This window comes from Opisthocomus hoazin, chromosome Z (assembly GCF_030867145.1).
Source record: "Opisthocomus hoazin isolate bOpiHoa1 chromosome Z, bOpiHoa1.hap1, whole genome shotgun sequence".
Classification (NCBI taxonomy): Eukaryota; Metazoa; Chordata; class Aves; order Opisthocomiformes; family Opisthocomidae; genus Opisthocomus; species Opisthocomus hoazin.
Genome location: NC_134454.1, coordinates 26330106 through 26347602, shown reverse-complemented (window position 1 = coordinate 26347602; position 17497 = coordinate 26330106). Strand labels below are relative to the sequence as shown.

The 17497-nt window shown below is 41.5% G+C and overlaps 1 protein-coding gene across 2 annotated transcripts in view; it reads left to right on the top strand.

Moving 5' to 3' along the window:
- MLLT3 (MLLT3 super elongation complex subunit) overlaps positions 1-17497 on the top strand; it is a 129428-nt gene that overhangs the window by 96804 nt on the left and 15127 nt on the right. For both annotated transcript variants that reach the window (XM_075411583.1, XM_075411582.1), the window contains exon 7: positions 15434-15506. In XM_075411583.1, coding sequence (XP_075267698.1) covers positions 15434-15506 — 73 coding nt within the window. The remainder of the gene's footprint in view (positions 1-15433; positions 15507-17497) is intronic.

The following is a 17497-nucleotide window of genomic DNA, read 5'->3' as shown; positions in this document are numbered from 1 at the left end:
GAACTGGACAGAGTACTCCAGATGGGGCCTCACCAGGGCAATGTAGAGGGGAAGGAGAACTTACCTCAACCTGCTGGCCACGCTCCTTTTGATGCACCCCAGGATCCCATTGGCCTTCTTGGCAGCCAGGGCACACTGCTGGCTCATGGTTAACCTGTCGTCCACTAGGACACCCAGGTCCCTCTCTGCAGAGCTGCACTCCAGCAGGTCCACCCCAAGCCTGTACTGGTGCATGGGGTTGTTCCTCCCCAGGTGCAGGACCCTGCATTTGCCTTTGTTGAACCTCATCAGGTTCCTCTCTGCCCAACTCTCCAGCCTGTCCAGGTCATGCTGAATGGCAGCACAGCCTTCTGGTATACACAAAACTCCTCCCAGTTTGGTGTCATCAGCAAACTTGCTGAAGGTACACTCTGTCCCTTCATCCAGGTCATTGATGAAGTTGAACAAGACTGGGCCCAGTACTGACCCCTGGGGGACACCACTAGTTAGAAATTAGAAATTTTTTGTAGGGTAGAGCATGAATGCAGTCCAAGGTGGGGTGTGTCCTTTCAATTAATGGGCTGCAATTTCAGGCAGAAAAGCAGGGTGTGCTCAACCCTTCTCAATATCAGCATCATACTCTACCTAATTCTTGGCGTTCAGACTTGAAATACTGGCCTTCTACTTCACGAAGTGGAGGACATGTAGGTTTAGCACCCTCTGAGAAAGGTGGATTCTTTTTTGTGTGATAGAGCATGTCTGCCAATGGCTAATCCACGCTCCCAGCTGTCCCTTAAAATTTGGGTTCAAGAACGCAGCTGGGTTAGCGTGCTGTTGCCTTGGGGGCGTTTCAGAAAGCCAGACACTGTCCTCCGATGTCCTGCAGTCAATGCCTGCTTTGAGTGCCAAATACCTTTATAAAATTACAGTGGTAAATAAAGTGAATCACATCCTTGCTTAGTGATAAACTTTCTGCCCTTGCTTAATAGGCTTTCTGTGCATGACTTAAAGCATAAGACCACATATGGTCATTTCTCTGTGGTCTATTTGGCATATGCTGCAGCGTGGTGCACTGCTCTATTTATTTTAGCTCTTTTTTTTCTGTTGACTTTGAGCTGTTGGCAAGTCAAATGTGTGTCTCCATTTCTTCTCACATTGCTTTGTTGACTATCACTTTTCAAATACGTCCGTGATTTGAAGTGTGTTGGACTTCAGTGTCAGTGATAGACTTGGTGTTCAAAACACTGTGGGTCTTTTTAGAGTCATGTGAACTAATAAAGCTATTTGGGAGTGACATATAGTGTATTCAGCCAGAAATTACACATAAAGGCTGAGGAAGTTTATGGGCTTTGGTGTGAAGCATGTAAAGTAGGGTATGGAGTGAAAGCGTATCAGATTTATGGTTTTATGGAGGTGTAGGAATACTTCAAGCACAGTCCACTTAAACCCCAAAGATTTTGATTTTCAATTCAATGGTAAGGTGTTTTAAAGAAAATTCAGTTTGCTTCCTATGTGGGACAGTGCAACAACAGGATAAAAAAAAAAAAAGGACTTGACCTTCTTGATTTTGCTGCCTGTCTGATCGTGAAATATGATGATGTTCTTACGACATTTGTGTGAGCTGCAAACGTGTGTGAGATTGGGAAGTACAGAGTTTTGTATCTGAGTGAGGTGTTTTTCATGGCCAGAGCTGCCCCTTCTGAGCTGTGGAGCCATTGCAGAAAGGATGTTCTGATACTTCTTTGATTATTACCAGTTTTGCTGGGCTGAGTAGGGAGGAGAAAATGGTGCATAGCTCTAGAGTGAAGCTGCTGCAGCGGGAAGGCACACAGGAGATCAGGCAGATCTTATATACATCTGTAGGTGTTAACAAATGTTCTCAGTGTATCTCCAGGGGCAGTGATCTGAATAAAACCTCTTAAAATCTGCTGTGCATGGAAGTGGTTTGTTGGTGGATTTTTTTAGAGAATGCATGTGGCTCTGCTGGATGAATTTCTGTTCCTGGTGTGATTATTTTGCATGTGATGTGTGCTGTTTTTTCACGTCTTGCCTGCATATGTCCCTGCAATTGTAGCATTGCCATTAGTAGCAGTAGCAGCCTTCTGGCATATTGAAGCCTATGGTAGTATAAACTGAGCAGAAATGCATGCTAGCAAATTGTGACAGCTCAGGAGTGGGGAGTTTAGTTATGAAAAGCAGAGTAGTTTAGTGGGTCTCTTGCCTTTGGAAAAAAAATGCCAACTCCTTCTTGGGAAGCCCGTTACAGAACAATGAAAATGTAATAGTGATCATATAGACTATGGGTTTGTACTTAAATAGTTGCTGGCATATCTTAAATCAGTCTTAAAGTTACAATGGGAGTACCTTTTTAAAGTAACCCATAAAATACCACTTGGATCTGGCACGTGATCTGTTAATTTAACTGTTACAGAAGTGGAAGAATATTTTGAAAACCCCCATGGTCTTGTAAAACCTCCAGGCCCTTGTTAGCTGAAAAATCCTACTTTCTGCCACGGCTGGGAGCCAAAGTAAGATCTCTTTCAGATAGTATTTAAAGTTAGAAACAACAGTAGTGAAATAGAGCTCCATGTGGCATTTTCTTGTAGTTACCCGGGATTAAAAAAAACCAAGCTATGTTTTAATTTTTTTGTGAAACGGTGACTCTGTTAAGATCCTTAATGATGCAGAAGGGGATTAATACTGACGATGTACTTCGTTGCAGGCTGGGCTCTGTGAGTTTGCAGCCTGTTGTATTCTTAGAATCTTTACTTTTTGATTGATATTTTAATGCATTTCTGCATTTGGTTGCTTTTAGTCCGGGTGCGAATGCTGCTCTTAAACCCCTTCCAGCCACCCTTCTGGGATTGCTTGCCCAGAGTACGCCTGTGTTGAGGAGGTATTTCAGTAGTCGCAAACAGGTAGGTGTTAGCAGGTCATGTAAATACTGTACAGTCTAAGGTGTTTCCTTCCAGACATGTGCTCAGAGAGAAATAGTGGCCTAAGATGATCAGACCTCCTTCTAGAAATGGTAGCAGGCACAAGTATGCCCTATGGCCATCAGCATCTAGTAACATGGCACCATTCAGCTGCTGTACTAAGCCTATTTTTATTAGCTGTTACTATGAACGGAAAAATGCTTTGGCTTTGCTCACAAAAGCTTAGATGCGTGTTAAGCTGCATGTGGTGAGGTGGACCATTGCTGGATGAGGAAGCAGGTAGTGGTAGCAATTCCTCTGTGGCAGCAATCTGGAATGTTAGGCTGAGATACTTGTGTGAGCATGGCATGTTAGGAAATCACTGCCTTACAGAATTGTTAAGGATTTAGAAATAAAACTGTGGAGAGAAACTGTTTAGATACAGTTAAATGTCTAGTTTGCAAATGTAATCATGTCAGAGTCAGGAAATTTTACATTCTTGACGTAAAGTTATTGAGTTGTTTTGGGTATTGAGTTGTTTTTTCAATTTTAGATGATGTCATGTTTTGACCACAGAAGTATCATACGTCATTAGGCTACTAGCTCAGGCTTCAGTATTTTACGTTATTCACAAGTGTTGGCTACATCCATTTCAGTGGGGACTACTCATGTGGATTAACTCAATCATTTGCATAAATGTATTTTTGGGGCCTTATTTTCTGTATTTCAGCCCTGGAAAATTCTGTTCTCCTGCTGGCCTGGAGAAAGTAAGGATTTTAAGTGGGTATGCGTAGCGCCAATATTCTCATTACATTCTTCCTTTTGTGGCAAAAAAAGATTTTGTGCGTGGTCCAGTAAAGTCACGACAGTTACATGAGGCCGAGATGATTGCAGTCAAAATGCTAAAGATATAGGGTATTTTATTTTAATCATGATGAGATGAGATCATCTTGTTACAGATTTCATTGCTTTGAAGTCAGTCTGTCTACTTCTGTACGTTGTGTTGTGATCCAGAGAAATGGCTTCATATAATTAAAATAAAATCCAGCACCTGGTAGTTATCAGCTTAAATAGTTCAACCATATCTGCAATAGTTAGATCTGCCCAAGGCTTTTATGTCCTATTTTACAGTTGTTTTCTTTGTCAAAAATGGTATGTTTTACTCATGTACTTTTGGAGGTTTGCTGCCAAACTCTCCATGAAATTCATTAGATAATTTTCATAACACTTCCGATTCAGAAGCTTGTAAACCGGTGATGACTGATGTGAATTCTCCAGGACGCACCATAAATGCACAGTTTAATTTTTTACATTTTACACACTGAGTAATCTCCTGAAGTTTAAATTTTATCAAGGCGGGATAAAGGCTGTCTGAATGCACTACACTAATGGTGAGCGTATAATGTATCATGCCTGTGTAGAATTAACAACAGTTCATTGCATGCTGATGGGGGACTGCTCTTCAGCTCTCCATGCCCTGGGGTTGTGCTGGGTGTTGGCACTCGGTGCCACATTGCCGGAGGATGCTGGGGGGCCCTTTCAGAATGGGCAGGGGATGCTCCTGATGAACATCACATGCCTGCCCCAGACTCGAGGGTGATAGCGCATTTGTGTCGCTGTTCTTCCAGTATCAACATGTGCACGCAACCCTGCTACAGGGACTAAGTGAAAGCAGATGCAATCCAGCAGTGCCTGCTCTTGCCCTCTGCGTGGTTGCCTGTTCCCTCACGACAACGAAGTCCACTCCTTCGCTGCAAAATCAAGGCATGCCTGGCAGCAGTTACTGTTTAGGGAAAGCCTTATGCCTGCAACTAGTTCTGACAATAATTTGAGTGTTTACTGAAGGTGGTCCTACTTCACCACATTGACAATAGAAAAACTGTCAGTCATTAAACTTCAAGAAGTGTTGGTGTGGTTTAACTCACTGTGACATCATTCAGTAGTGCTGTCCTACTCGGCTTAGTCAGTTTCTTAGTACAAATGATGTTTTTGTTAGAAAAAGACATTGCAAAATTATTTTTCTTCACAGTTTTTCCAACAAACAAACAACTTTGAGTAAAACATTCAGCTGTGTTGGTGGTAATTCCTATAAAACCTGGTACTGTCTATTAAAAAAAACCATTGTGCAGGCTTGCATCTTCCCTTGAAAACAGAAACCTGTATCTGCCCAAATGAAATGTGTAGTTTGTGCTTCCTCTGACCTTCAGTACCTTAGTGGAGTTCGTAATGCTCCTCTCCGAGCAGCAATATCTCACACCATTTGTTCCCATTTGGGGCTGAAAATGAGTACGTGCATACAGCTTTGGTGATCAAACTTTTGTTGTAAGACTGTGTGACTGTGAAGGGACCAAGAAATTTGCTAATGGATGCTGACTTTATCCCACTGAAAATGATAGTCCTACACACACATGTGTAGCACAGCTGGACAGAGCTGCCTGATTCTAGGATATGTAAATACAATTTTTTCGAAGTATCTTGAGGTATGTTACCTGTTCTTGTCATGGATGTCTTAACCTCTGTGAAGGACTTGCTTACTGTGTACTAACTGTGCTGCAGGCCACTTGGCAAAAGTGAAGTAAATTATGTTCTGTGTTGTAGGAATTAATGTTTCAGACAGCAGAGTTAGAAGATAGATATAAACGGAGCTATATACACTTGTCTGAATCTGTTTGAATATCCACAAAACTTGAATCATCAACTCAGAGTGACATAGGTGTTCAAAGGTGACTGATAATACGTACCCATCACCAGGAGAGCTGTGTTTTGTAGCTGAGGTTAACAGGCAGCTCGACTGGTGCCCAAGCGCCCCAAGGAAAGATTATTCTTGTATCTGGGGATAATTAGTACCAGGGTCAGCAGTGACTGGATCGGTGGCCTCCACATTGGTTGCAATGATTTTCTGATCGGGGTAGTTTATGCCCTTTGGTGTCATTGTTGGTGAGCAGTTGTGGTTAGGACAGAAATAAATCAAAGAACATTGCTGCTTTGTCTGAGGTCATTTTAGGTATTACCTAAATAGTGGGAGGAGATTGCATATGAGTCCAGCCTGTGTGTTTGTAGTTATTCACATCATCAGCTGTGAAAGTATTATGATTTAAACTATGACAAGAAAAGAGTAGATATAGGCTGTGATAACTTTAATTTCTTTCATTGTATGAATTATCTGTTCCCATTGCCCATGCTGCCTCAATGTGGTTTGGTTAATACACTGTAACTCTGTTCTGTGGGTGAAAAGACGTGGTTTCAAGACAGTGCTTATTGCATTGCATCTTCCACAAGGAAAATAAAATGTCACCAGTAGGCAGGAATACCAAGGAAAGAGCCATGGTATGAATATTCCATACAACAGTAGTTCAGTTGCAGAGTTTCTCAGGTTGAAGACAGGTTCAAGGCAAAAAGGAAAAAGCCACTCTTGGTGTTCTTGGTGACCTAAATTTTCTTTGGCAGAGGACCATTAGGAGTAGATATATTTTGCAAATTATATGTTACAATTTTAGCCAAAGAAAGCAGTTTATGGATGTGATGGTTCAACTTCATTTATTTGTGCCATATGCAACTTTTTTGATCCTTTGAACACTGTAAAACTCAAGGTTGATCAGGGTTGTAGTACATGAGATCTTAATTTAGCCAATATTTTAAACAATAATAATTAGCCAATATTTTTAATAGCTTCAGTTACCTGTATTAACTACATTACAAATATGCTATGCTGGATTCTAACAATTTAAGTGAAATGTAGTTTAAATATAAACAAGTATTAGATATTTTTAAAAGATATTTTCTTTGTCCTTACCTTGTGTTAGTAACGTATTACACCTTATGAAACAGTTGCAAAACTCTTTCTACTAATATAAAGCAGAGATCACACTATCAAAAACCCATTTTAAGTCCCAAAGCAGGGACAAGGAGCTTTAAATGGGTGTTGTTTTTTCTAGTAATCAGTGAAAGTACATGTGTAGGCAAAGTTACAGCACACGGATGTGTCAGTCGTAAATGGTAAAATACCAGTAAGATGACAGCTGTATGTTCTGTGTTTTTTCTGAGAATCAGCATTAAATAGTTCTGTGTGTATATAATATGCATGATATTTTGTAAAGACTACTAGACGAATACATGACAGTATTAGCATAGAGCAAGTGTTTAGGAACCATACTGAAAGATGTCTCAGAAATATCTACAGAGAAGAATTTGTGTAGATCATACTGTTGCCAACCATGACATCTAAAAATCTTTGTTCAGTCTACAGTATCACAAGGTTGGCTAAAAATTTTGAAGCTTTGAAAAATAGTTTGAGGGGCTTTGTTTTGTTTTTCGGGACTAAACAATTATTTTAGGGTACAACATTGCTTTTTGTATTTTTCTCTCTACAGCTTTTCACTGAAACTGCAGTGTGCAGAAAGCTAAGATTTTCACATAAAAATTTAAATCCCAGGAGTTAAGTTTGAGAAAAAAGTAAATATAATTAGGCTTGCTGAAAAACTGACAAGGCCAACAAAGATGACAAGGAAGAAGTGCGTAAGACCTCTCTATAGTCTGTGGTGAAATTTTGGACAAAATTTTTTCATTTTCTGGGACATGGGTTCAGGAGCCAGTGGTCTGCAATAGCAAAGACAGGGCATAGGGACTCTGCAGCAGCACTTCAGAAGAAAAGCTGTCATTTTTCATCTGTTCAGGCCTGTATTTACTTGATGTGTATGATCTTGACAACATTTCTGCATAGTAAAGGTTTAGTGTAGGGTCATGCTGGGAGCACTCTACAGAGTTTGAGCTTCATAAGAAGAGAGAGGAACTACGGTGAATTTGCAGTCTGTGAGAACCTGCCGAGAAGACAGGATCTTTAATGGTGTGGTAAAGTACTGTAGTGCAGAATAACATTCATAAAAGAAGTTTTACATGTAGCGAGATCATATTCCAGCTGCTTTCTTGTTGATATGAGTGCATGGATTTCTAACATCAGGACATGAGATCTGGGAGAATTTAGGTGAACCATCTTCTTACTGCACCAAAAGTGACAGCAAACGGTCTGTTCAATTTCCCAAACAGTGAACTGGGACTGCATCAACATCTGCCCTTCTCAGTGCTGATATGTAAATAGGGCACAGGAGAGAAAACAGGGCAAGAGAAGAGAATTGGGAAGTGTTGGCTTCCGAACAGCAGCTGTCAGGGCTGGCCAAAACAGCTACATTTATCTTCTGCCACTGCTGTTAGTTCCATTAGGGCAGATAATGTAGATCAGTTCAATGAAGCTCTCACATCAGCTTTAATACCTCAGCTGAATTTTCTATTTTGTATCTGGTACTAAAATTGAGGCTTAGATTTTCTTTCTAAAACACATTTCTTTATTGGCATATAAAAGTTCTGTGTATAGAATTTGCGAAGGTAAAGTTTAAAAATTGTGAAGTCAAACTCTAGAAATCAGTATCTGAATATTGCTACTCAGATTAATTTGCCCTTTCGACTTCGATTTATCAGAGTGCAGAGGGACAGTCACCATTCTCTCATCACAGGGCTTTCATGCTGCTGAGCTTACAAGTTAAACAATATTCTTCAAGGAAGTGGATTTATTTAGGACGTCTTAGTCTTCCATCAGTGCGCCCCGTTTTTGTGCGGGTTTTTTTGCGTAATTCAGGCTTTGAATAGAATATAGAGCTGTTAACTTTCCCATTTTGTGCTGCTCATACTTTATTTATTCTTCACAAATGTTGATGTCTTCTCACACATTTCTGGGGAAATGTGGTCCAGATAACACAGTTCTTAGTGCCAATTTTGAAAAGCCTAAGACTTTGTGACCCTGTCTTTGCCGGTATTAACCTACATATTCAGAACAGAGTTTGCGTCGTTATTGGTTGGGGCTGTCTGATGAGAACTTCCATCAGTTTGCCCTCTACCTCTTTCAGTTTCTTAAGGACCATGTTCATACTCACATGATCATACACATTGTTGTTTTGTTTTACCTTTAGTTTACTCATTATCTGGTGGGCATGAAACACATGGAAACTGTAGTATTCAGTTGCTCTACATGAGAAACCATAATCTTCTCTCCTGTACTTCTTTGCCAGCTTTATTGTGTGTCTTCCGCTCTTACCAGTGAGATTTCTTCAACAAAAATAGTCCTACAGTCAATGGCCTTCACTAGAGCTTCAGCTTTCGACTGTATTGTGCAGTGCACTGCAAAAGAATTTTTTTACCCACGTGTTAGCTCACTCCTCTGTGCGTGAGTCTTCTCTAAGTCTTACACTAGCTTGAGTATTTCTGAGTTTTTATGTTAGCAGTGTCTCAAATATTTTTTTTATTTATAAAGCTAGAAGAAAAAGGATTTTCTTTCAAAAGTAGATACATGTTTCAGTAGGACGGTCTCTAAAGAAACATTAAATCCTGCTTCATAGAATCATAGAATGCTTTAGGTTGAAAGGGACCTTTAGAGGTCTTCTAGCCCAACCCCCCTGCAATGAGTAGGGACATCTTCCACTAGACCAGATTGCTCAGAGCCCCATCCAACCTGGCCTTGAATGTTTCCAGGGATGGGCCATCCACCACCTCTCTGGGCAACCCGTTCCAGTGTTTCACTACTCTCATGGTAAAGAATTTCTTCCTTATATCCAGTCTAAATCTACCCTCCCTTCGTTTAAAGCCATTACTCCTTCTACTATCACAACAAGCCCTGCTGAAAATATTTCCCCCATCTTTCCTATAGGCACCTTCAGGTACTGAAAGGCTGCTAAAAGGTCTCCCCACAGCCTTCTCTTCTCCAGGCTGAACAGCCCCAACTCTCTCAGCCTTTCCTTGTAGCAGAGGTGCTCCAGTCCTCAGATGATCTTTGTGGTCCTCCTCTGGACCCAGAATCACAGAATGGTAGGGGTTGGAAGGGACCTCTGTGGGTCATCTAGTCCAAACCCCCTGCCGAAGCAGGGTCACCTACAGCAGGCTGCACAGGACCTTGTCCGGACGGGTCTTGAATGTCTCCAGAGAAGGAGACTCCACAACCTCCTTGGGCAGCCTGTTCCAGTGCTCCGTCACCCTCAGAGTGAAGAAATTCTTCCTCATGTTCAGACGGAACTTCCTGTGCTTCAGTTTGTGCCCATTGCGCCTTGTCCTGTCACTGGACACCACTGAAAAGAGCTTGGCCCCATCCTCTTGACACCCACCCTTCAGGTATTTGTAAGCATTTATAAGGTCCCCTCGCAGCCTTCTCTTCTTCAGGCTGAACAAGCCCAGCTCCCTCAACCTCTCCTTGTAGGAGAGATGCTCCAGTCCCCTCACCATCCTTGTAGCCCTCTGCTGGACTCTCTCCAGTAGCTCTTCATCTTTCTTGAACTGGGGAGCCCAGAACTGGACAGAGTACTCCAGATGAGGCCTCACCAGGGCAGTGTAGAGGGGAAGGAGAACCTCCCTCGACCTGCTGGCCACACTCCTCTTGATGCATTCCAGAATGCCATTGGCACACTGCTGGCTCATGATTAACCTGTCGTCCACTAGGACACCCAGGTCCCTCTCCACAGAGCTGCTCTCCAGCATGTCCACCCCAAGCCTGTACTGATGTATGGGGTTGTTCCTCCCCAGGTGCAGGATCCTGCATTTGCCTTTGTTGAACCTCATCAGGTTCCTCTCTGCCCAACTCTCCAGCCTGTCCAGGTCATGCTGAATGGCAGCACAGCCTGCTGGTGTATCCACCACACCCTCCCAGTTTGGTGTCATCAGCAAACTTGCTGAGGGTACATTCTAACTCTTCATCCAGGTCATTGATGAAGAAGTTGAACAAGACTGGGCCCAGTACTGACCCCTGGGGGACACCACTAGTTACCGGCCTCCAACTAGACTCAGCGCTGCTGATGACAACCCTCTGAGTTCTGCCATTCAGCCAGTTCTCAATCCACCTTACCGACCACTCATCCAGCCCATACTTCCTGAGCTTCCCTAGGAGGATATTATGGGAGACTGTGTCGAAAGCCTTGCTGAAGTCTAGGTAGACAACATCCACGGCTCTCCCCTCATGTACCCAGCCAGTCATGCCATCGTAGAAAGCTATCATCAGATTGGTCAGGCATGATTTCCCCTTGGTGAATCCATGCTGACTACTCCTGATAACCTTCTTTTCTTCCACTTGCTTGTTGATGGCCTCCAGGATTAGCTGCTCTATCACCTTCCCAGGGTTCGAGGTGTGGCTGACCATCCTGCAGTACCCTGGGTTCCTCCTCCTTGCACTTCTTGAAGACTGGAGTGACATTTGGGCACTTTTCCCAGTCACCATGATCAGTCAGAGATTATCGAGAGTGGTCTTGCAATGACATCTGCCAAGCTCCCTCAGCACTTATGAGTGCATCCCATCAGGGTCCATGGACTTGCTTAAGTAGCAGGTACAGGGTCAACTTAATTAACAAATAACCTCACCTCCATCAGTGATACGGTTTTGATTGTTTGAAATTACTGTAAATAATTAAGGCAGTTAATTGTATTGATATCTTAGTCACATTCTCTGCCAATTGACTGTCTCTGTCTCCTCTCAAAAATCAATAATCTGGCATTTCCTGTTCAAATTTTACATCGTCTTAATCTTTAATTACTTATGTAAATATTTCAGTTCCTTAAATGTCAAAGTTATGAATAAATATTTCCATTTCTATAAGAAAATAATGAATTCCACTTCCCCCTCCATAGCCCTGTTCTTCCATATTCCCTGTGAGCTTGCAGTCTGTAAGCTAACTTTTGTGAATGATTAAAAATGAACAGTTTTACCCTGCCTTGGAGGTTAATTGCTGATGTAGCAGCTTGACAGGAGATGTGGCAATACAGAGTTTGGGCAGATGCAGGCAGCTCAGTTCAGGCCTTTGGTACCACGGACACCCAGGCGGTGTCTCCCCTAGGTGGTGGCAGATGTGGACACTTGATGGATGAGGTGGGGTTTTTCTGTCCTTTGAGCTACTGATGGGGTGGATTACTAAAAGCTGAGGCAGTGGTCAGTGACAGGGGCAGTAGAAGGTGTAAGTGCAGGTGTCCGGTTAGAGAGGAAGGCTTGTCCTGGGCGAACATGTTCTTCCTCCTTGAGAAGCCAACTTTGGACAAAATGGAAGTAATACTTGCCTGTAAGCAGTTTCAAGTGAGTAGACTTTTCAGTATGTGTGGCACTGGGAAACAAATCTTTAGACTGTTGTGCGTAAAAATAAGAAATATGTAGACTGGCTGATATGAAAAAGGATATTACTACACTGCTTAAATTTTATTTCAGGAAACAATATGTAAGCTTCCTTTAACAATGGTTTAGGGGAAAGCCAGAAAAGCCATTGTCACCCACATACAGACGTTTTCTATTTTTTAATGTAAGGAGATCGAGGTGATGGGGTTTATTTTTAGAAATAGTTATATAAATCCAGACAACCATGAAATATTACAGAAACAGCTCTGTTATATTCTGTGCCATAAACAGGTGAGTTTGCCTGAAAATTTTTTGCAGCTCAATAGGAAGTTGTTGTACTACTTGTAAAAACAGACAAGAGTTTGGAAATTACAGAGGCCAAATGATTTAGAGCTGCTGAAAAAGGTACCTTTTCAGGGAAAACTTGAGCCCTTTTCTTGTCGAACAGTTTCAAAGCACCAAATCCCTCAACCAGGCCTAATAAAGAAGCCAGTGTCTCCCGTGCATCAGTGTGAGAGCACTAAAATGAAATAGGCTGTCTAAGAATGCGATAAATCATATCGGGTCATTGCACTAATGAAGAGTTTGGGCCCAAACTCTCATTAGCTTGTATGCAGGAAGAGAAAACTAGTACAGCAGGAAAAGGATAAATAAGAGAAGCTCTTTGCTGGTACTGTCTTAAGCTTTTTATTGTTGAAGGGCACCCTTTAGCTAATTTCAGACCCATAAAAAAAAGAAAACTGTTTGGTGATTAGTAACAGTGGATAAGAACAGAAAGCTCAAGTGAGTAAAGCCATAAATACCTAAGTCCTTGGGATAACAGCCTGTAAAACTGTCAAAAAGCATTGCTTAAGTGACAAAAGTCTCTGGTAACTAGAAGCATTGATACTGTCGGCACTAATCCATATTCATATGTGAAAGGCATATTTTTAGTTCCTTCTAAAAAGGCAAGTCTTTTCTGTTAATAACGTTCATTCTTACGTTAAAAGCAGCTGTTTCCTCTCCGTGCACTCTCACCCCAGATTTCTCAAAGTCAAAAAAGCTAAGTTTAATTTTGGATACTTAACAATTTTAATATTTATGCTAATCTGTATTTCTTGGAATTAATTTTCAGAGATGACTGTTTAAGAAAAGAATGTAAATTGTTTCAAAAGGTATTAAGAACTCTTTTTAAAATATGGATGAACATTTGAGTTTCTCTGGGATTTTCTGTGTTTTGGCTTGTCGATGTGACCTTGCTGAATCAGAGCGAAATTTGTATCAGGAAGGTGTTATAACGATTTTGTGTGTATTCATTTCTTCTTGTGATCCTGTCTCAGTTAGTTAATGCTGGAGAAAATTTTGACACAGAGAAATTTCACTGGCGTTTGCATGCCTTATTATGTGAATGAGACCAGGCCTTTTGCCTTTTTTGTTTCCAGTTCAAAAAGAAAGTAGTGAAGTTTTAATAGTGACAAATATCTCTGCACCTGTGTGATTTTTTAATGGTAGTCTTTTAGTGTTTGTTGCTTTTTTAAAGAAATGGATTTTACAGAAGTTAAAGTTCATGTTGAAATAAATAAAGGAAAAATACAGTAAATGTAAATCTGCAGAAACCAGTTGTCAGCTAGTAATTTTACTGCAAAAACCAGAAACTGACAGGTAAACCAGTAAGAGTAACCTGAATCTGGAAAACTGCAATTCTTTTCCAGAATGGTGATGCCTTTGACGTTTTCATTGACTCTAGTTCTTCATCAGTGCAGTCTGTTTCATCTTACCTTAATTATTTTGCAGCTAAAAATCTTGTATGGTTTTGCCAGAATTCAGGCAGTGGAGGCGGAAAAAAAAGTTTTTTTAGAATTAGTTGATTTTTGGAGCAGCGTCAAGTGATGCTGCAGTGTCTTCCAGAAAGGTCTGATGCCATGTACTGTGTAAGAATCTCTCTTGTTACTCAGAAGTAGGTTGTGTTGTTGGTTGGGTTGGGGTTTCTTGCACGGATTTGATTCACCTGTATAAAAGCTGTATATACCCATACAGCCAGGTCCAGAGTTTGTATTTTGACTGTGTGTCAGTGAGAACTGGTGCTGGTATTGATGTGAGGAGAGCAGATGTTAATGGTGTTTTTCTCAAGCGTTCTGCTGCCCAGATAGGCGCATCTCATTGTGTGAAGAGGCGTTAAAAGGCTGTAAATGTGCCTGCTCATTATGAAAGGCAACAATAGATTGATTTATGGAGAAAAAACAACTGTTAGGATTAGGTAGCCTGTATGTGTGAAAACTGAGTTTTACAGTGACTGAATATTACTGCCAGACTCTTCAGTGGTGCCAAGGGGCAACGGGCACACACTGAACCATAGTAAGTTCCATGTGAATGTAAGGAAGAACTGCTTCACTGTGAGGGTGACGGAGCACTGGAACAGGCTGCCCAGGGAGGTGGTGGAGTCTCCTTCTCTGGAGATATTCAAGACCCGCCTGGACGCAGTCCTGTGCAGCCTGCTGTAGGTGACCCTGCTTTGGCAGGGCGGTGGACCAGATGATTCCCCAGAGGTCCCTTCCAACCCTGAACATTCTGTGATTCTATGCAACATGCAGCAGGAAGCAAGACTTCTGTCAGTACGACCCTTGTAAGCCATAACCACTATGAGAAAAATTATATGGAATTTTTAGTTTAAGTAATAGGCCTTCCTCAGTAGTTTTATAGACTTTTAATGAGAAATGTACAGATTTTGAACAGTAGTGGAAAAAATATATAGAAGTGTCTTTTAAAAAATATAAAGTGATTTTGACAACTCTGGGTTAAAAATCTAATTCTCTTTATAACCTCTGGGTTTCTAATCATTTTTCTGTGTAACAAGGCAATCTTTCAGGTTCAATCACTATTAAAATCTGTCGAGTCTCAATACATACTGAAAGTGTTGGGGTGAGGAGAAATACAATAACAGCAAAAATTCATTTTGAATCCCCATCTTAAGACTTAGTTATAAGGAAGACAGAGGAAAACTGTCTGAGGTTTTATGGCATTTAATGTGGTCTGGTCAGGTCTTCTGTTTTTCGATTCTGCTACATCAGAACTAGTTTGGAAAATGTTGCAACTACAGTATGACAAGGACACAGGAGCCTTATGTCTATTATAAACTCGTTTAGGCTCTCACCTTGTATGGTCTTTTAAACAAGCCATTAGGAACTTTTTGTTAGGATATTGGCTTTAGTAAAGAACTAGACAAGATGTAGTAGTGAGTATGTATGTTGAGTGTATAGCAATTTCCACAATGTTTACCTTGCTGATGCCTGAAATAAAGATCTTTGATTATTATTCTGTTCTGTAGTTCTTTTTTCTTGACAACATGGCTTATGCGGTAACTAACAGTAGAAGTTTTACCAAAAATGTTTCTTTACAATGTTACTTATTTTCTTTTTTTTGTCCTTTTAAGTCAGAACAGCCCAGTCCTGCCAGTTCCAGCTCCAGTTCCAGTTTTACACCATCTCCAAACAGCAGACAACAAGGTACAACAAGGTTTAGAAGATTGTAGAACTGATACATTCTTAATTAGCCTTCGTTTTGTTCTTTGTATCAGGAGCATTAACAAAGCAGCTTTTGACTAATTAAAGTTGAATTGGTTTTATCTGTTTTTGTTCCTCAATGGTAGACCTTATTTAAGGTTATGAAAATATGTTAGTGCGCACTATATGTTATATAACTATATGTTAGAGACCTCCCCTGGAGTACTGCATCCAGCTCTGGAGCCCCCAGTGTAAGAAGGACATGGATGTGTTGGAGCGGGTCCAGAGGAGGGCCACGAAGATGATCAGAGGGCTGGAGTACCTCTCCTATGAGGACAGGCTGAGGGAGTTGGGGCTGTTTAGCCTGGAGCAGAGAAGGCTCTGGGGTGACCTTAGAGCAGCCTGCCGGTACCTGAAGAGGGCCTGCAGGAAGGATGGAGAGGGGCTTTTCACAAGGGTGTGTAGTGATAGGACAAGGGGGAATGGCTCTAAACTAAAAGAGGGCAGGTTTAGATTAGATATTAGGAATAAATTTTTCACCATGAGGGCAGTGAGGCACTGGCACAGGTTGCCCAGAGAAGCTGTGGCTGCCCCCTCCCTGGCAGTGTTTAAGGCCAGACTGGATGGAGCTCTGAGCAACCTGGTCTAGTGGGAGATGTCCCTGCCCATGGCAGGGGGTTTGGAACCAGATGATCTTTAAGGTCCCTTCTAACCCAAACCATTCTATGATTCTATGATTTTTACACTGTATGTTGTGCTCTGGTGAGAACCCATGCTTTTTTCCCTAACTAGAAGATTCTCTCCAGGCCCATTGCCCTCTTTCTGTTGCGTTCAAACTCCAGTGCTCACTCAAGTGTCAGAAAGCCATAGCATGACATTTTTTCACCTCTTTTTGCATAAGCGATGGGCTAACCTAAGGTTCTTCAAGTTCTTCTGCCGTTGGGGCTTACTCTGATATTTCTCTGTGTCCTTATGAAGAACACTTGCTCTCGGGCAGCTCCTAGTTTTCAGTTTCTTCTTAACTATTCTGACCCTTTAGGAGATAACTTCTCAAACCCATAAAAAGGTTGTCATGGAATTTTAAATTAAATGGTACCAAGGAGCAGAAGATTAACAGTGACATCATTATCAGTACTAGAATCATAAGACCTAAAAATTAATGTTTTGCTGATTGTTAGTGAAGTCCACTGAGAAAGTTAGCTGGCTGAGTACAAAAGACCTATTCAGAGCCCCGGACATGGTCCTACATTAAACGGAATCTTGTTTGAATGACAGGTTGTTCAATGCCTGTGAGGCTGTCAGTGATGGATGTGTTTCAGGAGTCCAAGTTCCTTTTTTTCCAAGAAGGAGGAATAAGCCTATTGGCAACTTGGAACAGGATTATCTGATTGTCCCAGAACACAGAAATGGAGTACCAGGGGATAAAATGGCCCTCTGCTATACTTGGAAAAGGGACATAGTCAAGAATGAGTTATCTTAAGCTTGGGAGAGCAGGCTTTGGAGGGATCATGAGGAATGTGTTCTGGTTTTCTTTCTGCTTCAATTTAAAAATAAAACCAGGGACTGAGATTTTGAGTGACTTGCAAGTGTAGCTACCAGTTTCCATGTTCTGGAGTTACGTGCTGATGTTTTATGCAAGATCAGCTATTGTGTTATACCAAATTTCATTATGAAATTAGGTTTTGGTTGATTATTTTACCTTTCCTCCCACTCCTTTCTGCTCTTTCATCAAGGGTATGATGATGCTTTCCTTTCATTGTCCTTTACTGTAAAGTCTTTCCTGTCATTTTCTTCCTTTTGTACGCTATGGAGAGGAGATGAATACATTCTCAGAAGCTGACTTTGGCCTATGGAGTAGTGTGAGACTCATCTGCTCTCAGTGCAGACAAAGACAACCATCTGCAGTAGGACTTTGATGGTGGTTATTAGTGTCTTTGCCCACTAAGGTGTAAGGAAACGAGCCTTTCTAGGCTAAGACTAGCCTGTGGAAATAC